Source organism: Coturnix japonica, chromosome 1 (assembly GCF_054131305.1).
Source record: "Coturnix japonica strain WE chromosome 1, WE-NBRP24, whole genome shotgun sequence".
Taxonomy (NCBI): Eukaryota; Metazoa; Chordata; class Aves; order Galliformes; family Phasianidae; genus Coturnix; species Coturnix japonica.
In genome coordinates this window covers 21,753,572-21,771,131 of record NC_140663.1, presented here as the reverse complement: position 1 = coordinate 21,771,131, position 17,560 = coordinate 21,753,572, and the positions used below count along the sequence as shown (strand labels likewise).

General features: G+C 38.2%; 1 protein-coding gene across 2 annotated transcripts in view; it reads right to left on the bottom strand.

The window, feature by feature from the left end:
* Positions 1 to 998: 998 nt before the first annotated feature.
* Positions 999 to 17,560, bottom strand: part of ASZ1 (ankyrin repeat, SAM and basic leucine zipper domain containing 1) — a 32,896-nt gene continuing 16,334 nt past the window's right edge. For both annotated transcript variants that reach the window (XM_015853560.3, XM_015853549.3), the window contains exons 7-13: positions 16,528 to 16,640; positions 13,910 to 13,985; positions 13,544 to 13,600; positions 8,977 to 9,089; positions 5,155 to 5,260; positions 4,612 to 4,725; positions 999 to 2,561 (exon numbers count right to left, since the gene is read on the bottom strand). In XM_015853560.3, coding sequence (XP_015709046.2) covers positions 2,412 to 2,561; positions 4,612 to 4,725; positions 5,155 to 5,260; positions 8,977 to 9,089; positions 13,544 to 13,600; positions 13,910 to 13,985; positions 16,528 to 16,640 — 729 coding nt within the window. In that variant the 3' untranslated portion in view covers positions 999 to 2,411. The remainder of the gene's footprint in view (positions 2,562 to 4,611; positions 4,726 to 5,154; positions 5,261 to 8,976; positions 9,090 to 13,543; positions 13,601 to 13,909; positions 13,986 to 16,527; positions 16,641 to 17,560) is intronic.

The following is a 17,560-nucleotide window of genomic DNA, read 5'->3' as shown; positions in this document are numbered from 1 at the left end:
TGCACTGACATCCATCGGCATTCCGAGCAGTTAGGAATCCAACACATGGCACGGCCAAGTAGGAACCTGGCTGCCTCTTTAAGTAACTCTGTATGACAGGGTTTGGCCCTTGCTCCAACCGGCTCAATAATCCTGCTTCCCCATTTGCACTACTGTAAAAGGAAAATAACCCTTCCCAGGGCTGGGAGGCTTACCTGCCTAATGTATGCAAAGCTCTTTAGCATTTTCCTCCCATCCCCTCATAGATGTGCAAATCACTGCGCTATTCCTATTCCGGGATAATGACTTTAATGTGATGACTTAAAGAAGAAGGCCTCTCAGCAGGGTTATTCTCATCTAAAGGCTCCCTCACCAGGTGCTGGCTGGGGGATTCAATTTGGACAGCGTGGTTTAAGGGCCAGATTTTGCAGTAATCTCTTTGGTTCCTGCCCTATCGCAACCATATTGTGATACCCTCTCAAACAAGGAATTTGAAAAAGGCACTGGAACAACATGAAAGTGAAGAAAGGACTTTGAAATTCATTGTTTAAGCCTGAGTCTGGAATCTGGAGAAAATAACACTTTGGGTTTTTTTCTCCTTAATATGTTGGGTTAAAATAAACCTTATTTACATGGCTTTTAACATATCCTACTCGCCTCACACAATTCATGTCTGACCAATGAGATGAGACACAGATCGAAGTGGTCGGTCCAAGAGCTTCACTTCTCATGTGTGATTTATGCTGCTCTGAATGATGCTCTCAAACACTACAACACACCGAAGATGCTGATGACACAAAGCCTGCATTTATCCTGGAAGCTGTCTATATGCAAGTGTCACAATTTGATGATTAACACGTGAAATAAGCAACATATGGGACATCTTAACAGGAGCTGCTCCTCTCAAATGCATCTTGGAGGCCAGCTGAGATTACTGCAGAAACGCACAACCCACTTCATCAATGAAGCAGTCAATTCAAATAACTCCAAAGCAGATCAGAAATCATTTAAAAGAGAAATACATTTTGGGTTGGTTTTTTAATACAACCTAATAGGAACATAAGAAAGCTGCCCTCTCTGTATTCCGGTTTCTCTTTTTAGATCCATGAGGTGATCTGACAGAAACATACAATGAATTGGCACACACAAAAGCATGGCAGTAAAATGATGATATCTGGAATTTAAGCTGTCATCTGCTGACTTCATGTATTCAGGAGCTCAGCGCAACATTCAGACCCGTGGCTCATTCCTGCACAGAGTAGTTTATTGTAACTCTCAAACTAGAAAACATTTATGAGTACTATGCATTATTCCCTCCCTCCCTTGCTCCTGCATAGGTAAATTTACACTGATGACATCATTCACATTATAATAATTCAGTTAAATGCTCAAAGATCTATTTTTTGGAGCAGCTTTCCTATTCAGCTGCACCACCTGCAAGGTCAGCTTCAAAGGTCCGCAAACAAGTGGATAATTTTTTTCAGATTTGTGGGAAAAAGAATTCATTTTTGTTACATTCTCCAAAGGCGACATGTAGCAGAGGTAGGAAATGCAGCTCTGGAGTGGCAGCTACTTGCAAATCTTCACTGAAGTGGAGAAGTGAGGAACACCAAAGCTAAGGATCAGAATCCTCTCTGAAGGCTGCATCACACACACCAGCGAGTGGCTGAAACAATTCCACCTGCATAAACTACTGGTTGCAAAGACAATGTGAACGAGCTTGTGAGACGTAACACAGCTACAATAGCAAGGAAATGCTCTAACACCCAAGGTAGCTCTCACACAATCCTTTTAGTGATAAAACTGCTGATACAATCACACCTGAGGAAATGCATCTCAGCCATAATGTGGACAGCACAGTTCATGAGAAGTGACTTTTAGACAAGATATCTGCAGTCCGGTGGCTGTGACAAATGCACCTCCCCAAGAAGTTTTTCCATAAGAATCTATACCTGGGAAAAGAACTTCATCAACATAAAAACAACACGATGCTTAATGTTTAAAAAAGAAAGAAATAAAGCAGAACACACCCGCATTGCCATTTTAAACACAAGCATCCAAGATAAACAACAGTACTGCTTGCTTACATGTACCTATGTGAACAACAGCTGAACAGGTAACAGTTCAACAACAGTTAAACCAAAAACTAGTGATTATTATGTAATAATTATAACTTCAGGGCAAAAAAAACCAACCCAGCAGCTTTGATAAGATTTTGTATCTATAGTCTATACCAGAAATAACTTTGAATCTAAAACATTAAGATACATTAAACAGATTCTGTGTTTAATCATTTTACATCTAGATCAAAACAGATCTGTCACATTTACCTTCAGTATATGATGAAACTACCCAGATTTTCACACAAATTCAGCTCTGCTACACACGCTGAGAAGTATAACATAACTAAGTTACTCATGGCACTGAAAGACTCAGCTTTTCTTTACTGCTAACTTAGTTATAAAGAAGAAAAAGCCAAACCCAAGCAATGTTATAGCTCCCATTTTTACTAGTCTTTTTTCCAAGGTGAGTGTTTTTGCTGGGAACACCACTAGGCTGGCGTCGCTCTTCCGCTCTTCGTCCTGAGGCAGATGTTGAGTTCATGAAGAAAACATAACAGAAAAGGTCAGCGTGAAGGTTTCTGAAGTATGTGATAAAATAATTGATATGTGATAAAGTACCACCCTGGATTCATAGGACTGAAATGTCCCTTTCTAACTGCGGGACTGGGCCTTAACACCACTTTCAAAAATTGCATGTCATGCACTCAGCACGTACTGCAAAGAATTACTGTTATGACTAAGCTTAGCAAGTGCATGTAGATTATTTTAATAAGTAATGCCTCCTATTTATTTCCACAGAAACTATCAAAGCAACACAGAGCACAATAACCACATTCGATAGAGCAAATTCCCAGCTACAAAATACTATTTTTTAACACCATCACTGCCAGCATCTGTGCATTTTCACTAGCAATGAACAAAAGCCTGTATGCTGCACTCATAACAGCCTGCACCAGTGGAGGAGGCCCACTGCCACAGTCACCACTGCTGAAATGCACTGCCTTGCTGTGCCGACATCCACTGCTTGGTCTCCATAAACACTCAACAGGCAGCAATGAATGTCAGTGGGTTCCATGTTTCCCCACATGGAGGAATTCAATGACACAGCTTTGCTTCATACGCCCTTCCATGTCAGATGCCATTCTGTCAGACCGCCCCGCTGCTGCCATCTGTCACACAGCAACAACGTGTAACGGGATATTGGCAGGAAGGTTCAACCTCTACTGCCACACCACCACCATCTGCCTCTGCCATCACAGGCTGATACAGCAAATAATTACTAACAGAGCAGCCCTGTTACAACTGAAGATTTAGATAAAGGGAATTAGCACGTTACTATATAAGAGGTTTCACTGTTTCATTTAAATTCACACTTTTCCTAATAAATGTTTTAGAACTCTACAGTGATTCAAAAGTGGTCCACCATAAATTAAGAAATACTAAAATGTTTTGTATTGAAGTCTTCATCGGTGAAATAAATAACATTACGGTATTTTAATAGAACAGGAATTAGATTTTTGAGATAACTGGAAGGCTAATGTTTACTGTCTGTTTAGCAGTGGGTACAGAGCTGCCATGCTACATCTTGGCAGCTACAAAATCTCAAGTATATATGAGAGTAAGTGCAAGTAGCGCCTAAACTTAGGCCCACTCCACTGCCTTACTACTGGCCTGCACCCAGAGGCAGATATATACATGCAGTTGACTTCTGCATATGCAAACTAAGGAACACAAACAGCCAGAAATTCTCCATTGCAACCTCTTAAATATATTTGGTGTTAAGTGATTTATTAGGAGAAGGCTGTTATACTACGTTAAGATTTACTTAAACTACAGGAAATTGCATTAGAGCATTATACTCAAAGCTCGAGTTCCACATGGCTTCATTTAGTAACAGATTCCTTTCTGACACTGATGCTCCATTTACTCTATCCCAGCAGCCATTCGTTTTACTGGCCTATTACTTAAAATGACCCCACCTGACAAGAGCGTATCACTGTGTTGGGCTGAGAATGACTGATGCGGTGCTAACATCTCGCCTTGACCTCTCCTGCCCTCTTCTTTTGTCACTCTGTGAAGTTATCTGGGATGCCTCTGATTCAATCCATAAAACTGCACTATCTTCCTTGAGAGTCAATAATTCCAAACAAAAGATTCCTTAATTAAGAAGCATTCTGAGTGGCATTTATGCCACAGTGGCTGTCCAAGTGCACAGGGATATTTCCCACTCAATTATTTCCTGTTTTATAAAGAAAAAGATGGACTACACCTTCCTTTGGAGACTCGCCACACAGTCTTGGAACATTTTAGGTTAATTCACTTTGTTATGTAAAGGTGGAAATGCAGACTGGGAGTGGGAACTGCAATGTTCAGATTACAGCTGGCAGAACAAGGCATCAAACACATTCAATGATGAACGTCACTTTCAAGTCACTTTTTAGGGTACTGGTTAGGCTGCAGTTGGACTTGATGATCTTCAAGGTCTTTTCCAACCTGGGTAATTCTATGATTCAGTACTACACATTGAAACTTATATAGAATAAATAACAGCCTCGCTCCTCACACCCACCTTTGCCACGAGTTCATTCAGTCTTTTCACTTCTTCTCTCAGCTTTTCAACATTGCAAATCAAGTCTTTGCAAACTTCAATATATCTTTCCGTTGGTGCCCACTGCAGTACCATCTGTTAGGAGGCAGAGTTATTGGCCACAATTATTGTACGTCGTAACTTAATACTCATAAGTCGATGCAGCATAAAGGACAGGGTCAGAAAAAGTTTATAACTTCATTTCTGTCAGGTTTCCATCGTATGATTTATCCATGACATTGATCTACTATTCTTTTCAAGCCCTTGTGGAAACTTGTCACTTGAATCACTTGTACCAACAGCAGAAGCACCACAAAGCAGATTTATCTTCTTTAATTGGGTGATTCAACTTTTTGAAACAAATGTTTCCCAAAAGCCCCTTACATTAGAGACAGAACATCGGACAGTTCTGCTAAAGTAGAAGTAAGCAAGACAGTTGGTTAGCACGCACGTTAGTCATTTTACAAAGGCAGAACACCACCATTCCCCCAAACTCTAAACCACTTTTCCCCTTTTGTTGAATACCTTGTGAGAATTTTCGAGGAAATATTTGTTTATGGTCTGCACGGGAACAATCAGGTTACTACACTCCTTATTTAACTTCTGGAGAAACTTGAGGCATTCATCTCCACTACCAAAATAAAACCATATGCCATTATTTGTAAAATGTTACGTCTTCCTGCAAGCTAAATATCATCTATGCATTTTCAACACTGGCTACTGAGCAAATCAGACACACAATTTCATTACAGTAAGTCCAGTCTGTTTAACACAGGGTAGTTAAACACTAACATATAACATCTTAGCAAGCCGCACACCTTGATTGACCATACCAATACTCCTTGCAATCTCCTCCATCTCCTCCCTCCCATTTCGGTAGGGCAACAAATCATTATGACCTGGAATATTTAGCTACACACAAAACTGGAGAACTATCAACCCAAAGCATTTGAGAAACATTCTGTTAACCTCAACTTCTATTTCTCACTTTCAATCCTGTTTATACCAATGAAAACATTTCATTACCTGCTACAAATGGTGTTTTGTATGACATAATGCATTATAACCATTATTCCTGTGCACGTGAGCACAGAGATCACAGTCATGAAATACCAGGAACAGACATCTGAGTCAATTTTATACAGACATAGCAGTATTTATGACTGAGTATTTATATTTTTGAGAAGATGGGGGGGGAAATAAGAGTATCCTGGTCTGTAGTTTGGAGTTGGAACAGGCTACCCTACAGGGATTGTTCAGAGTTGGACATGAAGAAATGGAAATGAGAAAGCCTATTATTTTTATAAATTAAATTACTACTTAACTCTGAACAATATAACAACAATTATTTTAAAGTAAACACTAAGCAAACTAATCACATCTGGAGGTAAGAAAAGTTTCTTCAACTGAGACACTCAGAAAACTTTCTTCTGCTTAGAAAGATAATTTATTACCAAGCTAGAATCAGTTATGGCACCTTTCTTATCACAAAAGGAATTATTTTTGTTGAGAATAGCTCTAGAATTCCTACGGTAAAGCACCGTAAATATTTTTCCACCATCGTGTCACATATTTCTTTATTATAAAAATAGAAATTCCATAAAAAATATTTTTAAGAAGTACCCTCTGCAGTGACGTTATTTCCATTTGGAAGTATTTGGAACCCAAAATAACATTAAAAAAAAATCACTTTTTGAAAGAATTAATGGCTGTCAAAATATCAGCAGCAAAACACTGCGAGGCAGACTGCGAGTTTATCATCAATCAGTTCAACATTTTCTACTATGTTAGTTTTTTTATGACTTAATGACTGATCTTCCTTCTCACAGAACGACTTTGAACAAATGGCAAGTAAAATCTTTATATAAGAGCAGGTAAACAGAGTATGATTTTCGTCTCAAGGTCAGATTCCTGAAATACATGTCAAGCCATTTTTTAGAAAGCTGTGCAATACCCGCCTGAACTGAAGCGCTGTCATATTTTTTGTACTTAAGTCTTCAATCAATTATTTTCTTGTTTAGAGATCTATATAGGTTTCAAAACCATGTGGTACTAAGAATTCCATACAATGACCATGTTACTGCTGTGTAAGACTGCACCTGACATTATGTGTTTGCTTCCATCCCATACACACACTGAATAGTAACTTTTTCTATTATTCCACTTATTTCCCATTTAATCTTTCGTAGCTGTCCTGCTTGAATGTGTGAACTGAATACCACTTGCTATTGCCCAATCTAAAAAAGCACACATTTCTAACAAAAAACAACGTGTGAAGCTATAACTGCTCTTCTTAAACTGAAACTAATGATTCCTTGATGAAGAATTAAAATAATTTTCCATTTAATTGAACTTGGACACAGGCACCCAGATGACCAGTCTGCTTCCTCAACAGCAAAGCCTCTATTTTAACAAGAAAAGCTCACGTGCTGCCAGAAAACATGGATATTATGATGCTCTGTACCTTCCTGCGTGCCAGACTTCAGCTCTCCAGTCTTGCAGCACACATACTAGTTTGCACCTTAATTTTCTTTTGGAAGAAAATAAATACTTGCTTTGACAGAGAAATCTCAGAGACAAGAAGGCAGTACCATTAGGACACAGACACCTGGATCTCACAGCTCACCTCAATCTTTCAAGAGCTTCCCATTTCAAGAGCCTTGCATGTCCTCTCATCCCACAGTTCAAACTTGGTATCATTGCACAAAAATCTAACTCAAAAAGGCTGCAGACTTCTGCATGAACACAGTAATGGTTACAGAAACAGGCAAGCTGCCAGCATCAGAAGCAATCAGAATATTTAAGAGTGATTAAACAGGAGTGGAGAATATGGTAGACAGAATCATGACACGAGGGCTAAAGCACGGTGTCATTGTGATTCAGCTGCCTCCAGAGGATGGATGGCGACATATACAGAATGCATTTGAACCCTAACACATTCTTCAGTCCAACTTACAACACAATGTCAAGTTTAGCCTTATAGCCCCCATGCAAGGCAGACAGGTCTGTCAAGCCTTTTGGAGAAGGAAGAAATAGCTCAGAGAGCTGTCAAGCCACTACTTGAGAGACAAGATGTGGGCTGCAAGCACTTTCCTATACATACACTGTAAAGAGGAACTACACTCAATTATCTAGACTGAAGAAAATTGTGTAATGAATAGACTGGATGCAAAGAGGAGTCACAAGTCCTACGCAAAGAAGGTGACAATGCTAAGCAAGTGGTGATGGGTCTAGGAAGAGAAAAAACAAGTGCAGATAACCTAACTCATGATGCAGCTACAGCATGGGGATGGTATCACATCTCTGAAACAAAGCAGTCTTCTCCAAGCTAATCAAAGATAGTACAGCTAATTCAGGCTTCTGAAAGACAAACCACAGTTCTGTGCTGAGGTCCGTTTTTAAAGTATCCAGGTGGCCTTACTCTTCAGAAACAATTCTATAGCTCTGGGAGGTAATGTGGAAGAAGATAGGAACACAGAATCTAAATCCAAGTCCACGGCTCCCTTCTGGATAAAACAATCACACAACAAAACAGAAGAATAAACGGTTTAAGAAATCTTAAGACACCTCTACCCTTACTACAGCCTTCGTTTTTCTTCATGTGGTACATATGGGAACTGTTCTACGAGCGTTTAGGAGACAGATACAATTTATTAATGCTGTTTCTAGAAAAACAAGGAAAATATCCAGAAATCTACATGATTTAAATGGACACAGAAAAGTAATTTAATTAATCAGTTGAAAATTAAACCCATATGCAGAAATAACATACATCTCTGCTTCCCACACTTTTTTAGTACATTTTACTCTCATATTTGATAGCAGTATTAACAGTCTGTCCTATGTACAGTCACAATGGAGAATTATGCAGGCCATATTGTTTAGAGTTTGAAAGGGTCAATAATGCTCTTGAAGGATGGGTAAGCAAAGAGAGCAAGATCTCAGTTCCACAAAGAAATAAAAAAGCTGCTCACTGAAGCTTATCAGGATAGTTAAAGAACGACTGGAGCCAGAGAAGTCATCTGATATTAACACACCTACTGGAACTTGTGCACAGCAGTGCAGGCCTGAGGTACAGATAAAGAATTCATCACTCAGAGATGACCAAAATAATGACATAAGATGGCAAGGTAACCAATAAAAAGATTCCTACAGCAGGAAGCTGCTTCGAACTTCCTTTGCACAAAAGGCACCTACTATCATTCGTGATGCCCGAACTGGCATCCCACAAATGTTTATGCATAGGATGAGATGCCAGAGAATCTAAGCTTCGCGCCATAGAAAATACTGCAGTCACCTTAAATAGTTTGCACTGCAGTTTACTTTCCTTAGAAACACAGTTATTACCTGATTTCCAGATTTGCTAATTCAGGAAGGTCTTTAAATCTTGTTTCTTCCACTTGCAGCTCTTTAATGGCATCCAGGAGCTTCTCTTGATCTATGGGATTTGTAATACCTATCTAAATTGAAAAAGTAATTTCAGATACATGATTCAGTTTGAAACAGGTCAGTACTGTTCATTTTATGAGTTTATAATTATTAAGAGTCAAAAGAAGTTCCTTTTTAAGCAATCAGCTACGTTCGTTATTTCCAAAGGAAATTAAAATAAAATAATAAAAAATAAAACAACCCACAACAACATAATAGAAAATAAGACAAGAACCAAGTAAGAGCCAAACTAATCTTGCACAGGATACTGAAAAATCTGGGTATTAAAAAACATTAGCAGCAGTTGGTGCAAGTACCCTTACACTGTTTGGATCTTACACTTCACAGAATCATCTACACCATCTTACAGTGAAGAACAATCATCATGACAGTAATATAGTGTTAATAGTTCTCATTACGTTTTTCTGAGCTAAGTGTGCATCAAATGATGACTTAAAAAGAAATGGACCAGATTACAAGAAAGGCTTTTATGTGACTTTGGACATGTATTTTATTTTTCCCTGTTTACGGAAACCTGTCTTGCAAGGTATCACATCTCTTTCAAAAACCTTATTTTTTCAAGAGTTTTGTGGTACACTATCTAGTATGAACTAATGTTCTCTTAACGTTTACAAAACAAGGTGACATCTAACAGCAGTCATCTCATGACATGGTAGTAAGTTCATTTTAAGAGCAGCAAAGTTAATTACAATTAGAAAACTCAAATGAACTCTTCTAAGGACGGAGTGGTAGTTACTCCTGAATATTAAAACTACTTGACCTAAAGTAGGAACTGTATGATTGGAATTGATTTTGATTCATTTTCTCGTTTCTTGAACAAGCAAATCAGGATACAGCTTTCTGATCAGTGTAGCAGACACATGCTCTAATTTGGGTTCCTGTAAATAAAAGATAACTACACATTCTGTGAACAGATCTGTTGACCGAGCACTCACACAACACCTTGAAGATATGCCTTACGAAGAAAGAACTGTCAAATAATTTGTCACAGTCTACCATCAGTACAGGACTTATTGAATCGAGAACTACCAGGTGCAGAACTTGAGAAGGACCAGCCCAAACTCCTTTCCAAAGCAGACAATCTTCCTTTCCAGACCACTTATGCTGAACAGGAAGGTTTACCCATATTCTGACCATTCATGCGATGACATGCATGGAACAAGAACAGAGTATGAAGCCCTTCTTCCTCCTTATGGAAGAGGAATCTTTTAAGCTGGTGACAGTTCAGTTATACTCTGCAGCCTATATAGTACAAATACTATTTTTAAATGGCCGCATGTCTAAGAACAGGGAAGTGCTGCATATGGATTTACTTGTATCTGTAAAACAGACAACACATAGTCCAGACTTTTATTTTAGGTACATAGACTAACTTTGTTTTTACTTAAGAGTAAAATAAAATGGAAAAAAATCCTTGAAAACTCATGTACCAGCATTAACATGATTTCTCTGTCATCGTTTGGACAGAAATAATAGAAGAAGGTGAGTAACAAATTGCCTGAAGTGAAAGATGGCGTGTTTCTCAGATAACATACCAGTGAGGTTATACGTGAACTCTTACATCTTTGTCATGTTGCCCAAATGGTCACTATTTTTTATTCATTTCATTTTCTGCCAAATATAAAATGGTTTTTTTGTGTGTGGGAAGGTGGTCAGAGGAAGGAGAGTCTTGGCACTATGATACAGAAGTATGCAGACCAGATAACTCTCTAACGATGAAGTTAAACGCCTGGTTTATATTTTGATGTGTCAAATTTTTACTATGCTTTCTCAAATCCAGAAGAGGATGCCAATTTCTCTTCTAATACGCTCAGTGCAGCGTATTAGATGTGAATAGATTAGATACGCGAAACAGGAATTTTCTCAGTTCAAAACGTATCCAGTATTCATGCCACTGGATTATGAGACAAATACTCAAAAAAACATGCCTCTTCTCCAGTAAAACAAAAATAAAAATCCAAGTGTCACAAGAAGAATGAGCAGACAAAAACCTCCAAACGTTGTATAGACTTGTCCCAGTATACTGAACAGACATGTCTCACTATGGAACAGTTTATAACTTGAAGGAATGCAAGGATTTCAGCTTGAAAGAGTCATTGTTTAGGCTCTGTTGTAGCATACAGATAAAGATATTTACAGAGAAAATATCTTCCCGATATAGTTTGATGGAGGGAAGTGTCTCGTGTTAGTGACAGGATTTTTTCTCCTGTTCCTTGGATAAAAAGCAGCATGGTTCAGAGGCATCCATCAGAAGTCATCATTAATCTCTGCAGTAATAATATCCAGGCTATTTAAAAGAGCTGGCTGTTAGTAGAAGATCTTCCAACTTTCTAATCTGTTTCCTCGTTTCAAAGTTGATACTTTTCTACCAGCAGGAAGGGGAGAAACTGTTAGCAGAGCTCTAAAACTATAATCAAGAATTGACGATAACTTATGAGTGGTAATAAGCCAGCTGTGCAATGTTATTTTTTTAAATTCTGGGTTGAAGATTAATTCATTTACATCCACGGACAAAATATGACTCATTTTCCAGGTACTGTTTTCTGCTGTTGCCAAGACAAGACAAAAAAGAATCCTGCTCCTAGAGAAGCTGTCTTCCTGTGCAAGAACAGCCAGTCCAGGCATTATTCACAATGCAATTCCTGTAAAGGGGGGCTTTAAGGAATCAAATAAAGCCCACACTGGGATGCTGCAATCCACACAGATGCTGATACGTCTTGTAATATTTATGTCTAAATCAACTCTTAAAAAAAATCTTGATTGACAGAACTCCCCCTACATCTCATCCTCCGAGAATACAGGTATTTCTGAGCTCTGTCAAAACACTGAAAATGCTAACTCTGCTCAGTTACAAGACAAATCTCCATGCAGGACAGCTTCATGACATCAGCTCTGAAGGGACACTACTATCGGTGGTCACATTTTGATTGCTGCTGCTAGAATACATGCCTCCTCGGTACCATGAATGCTTTGACACTGTTCCAGGGTAAAACAACTGGTTATCCAAATGAGAATAGAGGGGGGAAAAAGCTGAGACATGGATAACATGAGTAGCTGGGAGCAGGCCTAAAGGGCCTTACTGAACAAGGCCTCTCTGGTAACCTGGGCCAGGTACAGACTGCTCAGAAAAATCCTGCAGCCTGAAGTACTTATACTATTCCAAAGAGTCTGCTATGGTAAAATTTCATTATGGCATCCTCCTTCAAGTGGACAAAATCTTTCATTTCCCAGAGCAGTAATTTTAGTGAGGAGTCTGAGGCAAAAACAACCACCTGATATTTCTACTACAAACTGAAACATTATGAAAATGTATCAATTGCTGCTGGACAACAGTGACATATTGAGCTTCCCAAATGCAGTAAGCTGTAAGAAATTTTCTTTTTCCTTTTAAAAAGAAAAAAAAAGAAAAAGAAAAAAAAAAAAGGAAAAAAAGAAAAAATAAAAGAAGAAAAGGAAAAAAGAAAGGAAAAAAGAAAGGAAAAAAGAAAGGAAAAAAGAAAGGAAAAAAGAAAGGAAAAAAGAAAGGAAAAAAGAAAGGAAAAAAGAAAGGAAAAAAGAAAGGAAAAAAGAAAGGAAAAAAGAAAGGAAAAAAGAAAGGAAAAAAGAAAGGAAAAAAGAAAGGAAAAAAGAAAGGAAAAAAGAAAGGAAAAAAGAAAGGAAAAAAGAAAGGAAAAAAGAAAGGAAAAAAGAAAGGAAAAAAGAAAGGAAAAAAGAAAGGAAAAAAGAAAGGAAAAAAGAAAGGAAAAAAGAAAGGAAAAAAGAAAGGAAAAAAGAAAGGAAAAAAGAAAGGAAAAAAGAAAGGAAAAAAGAAAGGAAAAAAGAAAGGAAAAAAGAAAGGAAAAAAGAAAGGAAAAAAGAAAGGAAAAAAGAAAGGAAAAAAGAAAGGAAAAAAGAAAGGAAAAAAGAAAGGAAAAAAGAAAGGAAAAAAGAAAGGAAAAAAGAAAGGAAAAAAGAAAGGAAAAAAGAAAGGAAAAAAGAAAGGAAAAAAGAAAGGAAAAAAGAAAGGAAAAAAGAAAGGAAAAAAGAAAGGAAAAAAGAAAGGAAAAAAGAAGAAAAAAAAAAAAGAAGTGGATATACAGGATTATTTGCTGCTGATCCTAGCACTGATCTCCATGCAGAGAAAGCACACATCATAACAATGCTAACAACTAAAACTCAAAACTGAACTGTTTCCTGCTCACTTCAGCTCCCACTCCATTACAGCAAAGAAATAGAGGAAACCTCCACTCCACAGTCAGATCTAGACAAAGACGACCCAAGAATTCACCTCACAGAATTTAAGGCTGGTCTGTCAGATAACACAAAAAAGTCTGTCTACTTTTATACAAAAATTCAAGAATTTGTTAAAGATTTTGAAAACAGCTCTCTGAAGATGAATTTTTATTTAGGTTACATATTAATAAAGGGAAGATATTAAAACCATTTACAAAAAAGAAGAAAACGATTTTTGAAGTCAAAAACTAACCTGTATCATCTCTTCTTTTTGCATGGTCAGAAGCTGCCATAAGTACACATCTCTGTCCTACATAAATCAAACAGTTTTCTGTCATCAGAAATAGTTTCAAAAATAAACAGTGTTTTCACTTAATTTTTTCCCCCCACTTCAGCTTTACTTCAGTTTTCACACACTAAAACGACACCATCCATTTATCAAAGGAAAACGAGTGCCCTCACATCATGACTAATGCACAAAATCTATATTAAGCAGTTCAGTCCACTAGACCTTCACACTTCAAAGGTGAAATCGTTTACTTAAATTAACATAGAATTTATTTTGACATTTAGGGCATATTTGCTTTCAGGAAATCATAGCAGATGCATCGTATCTTACCTTCAATAATCCTATTATGTGTTCTAGACCAATGCCATGTAAAAAGACTTCAATGGCATCAAAAGTTGAACAGGAACTGTAAATACATTCAACAAAAGTTCAAGATTAAAACAGTGGAAATTAAAAAAAAAATAATAAAAAAAAAATACTGAAACAAAATGCTACAGGAGAAATCCCAGACTGACCATAAGTATCATGGAGTACAGAGTAACTTATGTTTTTAATCGCATTTTTGGTCTAATGAGTAGAAGTGATTATAAAGATAATAAAAATCTTTTAAAACAGTTCTGAATGCATAAGAGAACATGTCAGGTTTGCACACTGAGTATCTTGAAAATTCCACGAATTTCTGCTATTTCATTACATTTAACCCTTCACAAGCTATAGGCATTCTAAATTAGCTAAGGAGGAGTTTATACAGCTTCCACTTCATAGCAAGTCAATAAATCTTTGAGCATAAGGTATGTTTCAGCAGACAAACATGAGAGTTTAAAGCTACTGTCTCTACCATGAAGTTGTGTAGAATCATGTTATCCTCTTCCCCTCAACACACAAACATCAACAGCCAACCTCTGAACTAAGCAATTCATAGACATGTTCACACAAGGCACAACTGATGCCCTCAAACTGGGGAGAGGGACAGTATGTGTGAATATAAAAAGCCTACAGCAATCAAATCTTTTTATTTAAGCATTCAAAACATATACTTTACAAAGCCCTTGGGAGTCTTTTGGTAACTCAAGATCTCTGGTGCAAGGAAAGGACATTTTTCTTTTTGAGAATTGAAGAGAGAGCTATTTAGCATCTACATGTTGACTTGAAAGCCTCTGAACAAGAGGACTAGCCTAGGGGTTGAAGAAGCAAATTTCTGATGGATTTATTTTCCTCCTTTTACAGTCCACACATCTGGAGCCAGGACAATTGTTTCACTAGGACAGCAGAAGTCAGTGAGTGAAGCCACCCTCACTACCTAATGTCTACAGAAAGCTGATACAAACATCTAGGACAGTTTATACTCATTTATCATTCATGATGGGGCACCATGCTGACATCTGGTACACAACAATGCATTAGGTAGGAGCAGATGAGAGAGGAAATGGAAGCTGAGAAGACAACTGGCAATGCTTGTGATGAAAACTACAAGGGCCAATGGCAGGAAGGAGGCATCCAACTCAAGGAGCTATGCTGTGGGAAGGTCTCATCACAGCCTACAGCTCCCTCACAGGGGGGAGTGGAGGAGCAGGTGCTGGTCTCTTTCTGCTGAGGGTGACAGGGCCTGAGGGAACAGCATGATGCTGTGACAGAAGAGTTTAAGGCTGGATATCAGGAAAAGGTTCTTCACTAAGAAGGTGGTCAGGCACTGGAACAGGGTCCCCAGAGAAGTGGTCATGGCACAGAGCTGCCACAGCTCAAGAAGCATCTGCACAATGTTCTCAGACAGTTGATCTGATTTTTGTATGGTCCTATGTGGAACCTGGAGTTGGACTCAATGACCCTTATGGGTCCCTTCCAACTTGAGGATATTGTACCTCTTGACTACCGTTAAACAAAAAGAACAAACGTGCACGTGTGTGTGTTTTCAAAGCTCATCAAGATGACAAAGACACTGATAGAATACCCTCTAGCCAGCATCATGTTTCAACAGGACAAAATTCATATGAATAACTGCTTATTTCCTTATTTCACTAGTAATACACACAACAGAGAACAACACACAACAATTCATTTCACCATGCAAAGTCTTCAACCCTTCGCTTTAGGAAGTTCCCCTAAGATGATTGTGGTTGAAGCCTCAGAGGACAAAAATCTAACTAACATAAACATTCTTCTATCAACATAAACTGATGAGGCTCTGTCTGAAACAAGATAACTCTGTCTGAGACTACCTGAAGTCTGAAGTTAATGAACTACCATCAGCCTAATGATACATAATTGTGGTATTTCAAATTTTGCATGACCTGTCTGAGCAGAGACAATATTAATCTGACCAACCAGAACGCACTGCACAGAGACTATGGGCACTGGAGATTGTCTTCTCAAGGCTATGCAGCTCAAAGAAGAAAATGGATGATTTGCTGAGGACTTCTTAGCTGTATGTTCCATGACAAAACAGTACCAGACATCTTCAAAGCAGGTAATGAGTTCAGCCAAAGGACATTTTCATGCTTCAGAGTTAGAGGCATGCTTATAAAAGAAGTTCTGGAGCTTAAATGCTGTTTACACTTTACTTGGGCTTTCTCAGATGTATGGCTGAAGATGAGAACAGGTATTCAGTAAAAGTATCTGAAATTTAATATCAAATGAAGATAAGCACACAACGAGGATTATCCAACAGAGGAGCATACAAATTTAACAGCACCGAAACACATGTAAGTTCCATTGGACCCTGCCTATGCTGTACTTTATGCCAAGTGAGAGGAAAGGAAGATCTAGAGCATGCTCACAATTTACAATGCAAAGGAACTATACAGTCTTGAAAAATGAATATTAATATACTTACTGAGGGTTCTTGGTAGTGCTTCAAGTGATACACAATGCATTTTAGTGAAACTTACTATGAACAAATACAATCTCTCACAACTGTTTATAAACCAAAATTACACTATGAATTTATTTACCTACTGCTGTGGTCAGAGGCAGCTGCCAGAAATTTGTACACAGTCTCTTGCTTTGTTGTCCCACAGTATTTCCCTTGCGAGTGATTTACAGTCAGAGAGAGTAAACTATAAATCTGAAAGAGCCAAAATGAGTTAGTTAACGTGCATACAGAAATATGCAGAAGTCAGACTACAAAGAGTTCTATAATGAACTACTACACTGAGGGAACATCAAACATCTGCTATTTCTTTTCTAATTCAACTATAGTAAGGAGTTAAGACTAAGCTCTAAGAGTTTATCATCAGGAACATTTCTGAATTAAATTAATTCAAGCACAGAAATTCATGTGACTAGCCAGCTGTCTATACACATACAGTGTGGATTGACTCTGGATAACACATAAGTCCCCACTTAGTTGCTCTTCCTTTCCCTAAAATGGGATGTATTTTTATATGTACACACACATACATACACGCAAACTCACACACACACAAACACTCCTAACAAAAACGTGATTCAAAGGCAAACATACCATCTCCTAGTTGTAAACTGATGCCCAGCCACTCTCCAAGAAACAGCTACTTAAAAAAATCCCTCTACTCCTCCCATGTTTTCACTGCTGAGCACGCTGCTATATAACAACATGGAATAACACTTTGGTCACTTCAGCTCAGCTGTCTCAGCCATGTCCCCTCTCAGACCCCCACCTATCCTAGCCTGCTTGCTAGCAGGGGAAGAATGACAAACGCAGCAAAGGCCTCAATGCTGCATAAACACTCAGCAATAGCTAGAACACTGTTATGTTATCAACACTGGTTTGGTCACAAATCCAAACCAGCACCATATGACCTGCTAGGAAGGTAACTTCCACCCCAGCCAAACTCAGTACAATATGCAAGGAAATAAACATTCCCTTCATATAGTTTCTGTTGCCAGACCCTATGACAACCCAGAGGGGCTGTCAACAGGCTGAAGAGCAGACTTCTAAACTGGAAGAAGCTCACAACCATTAAATATCACAGTAACATCTGCAGGACTTTGCAGTAACTGTGT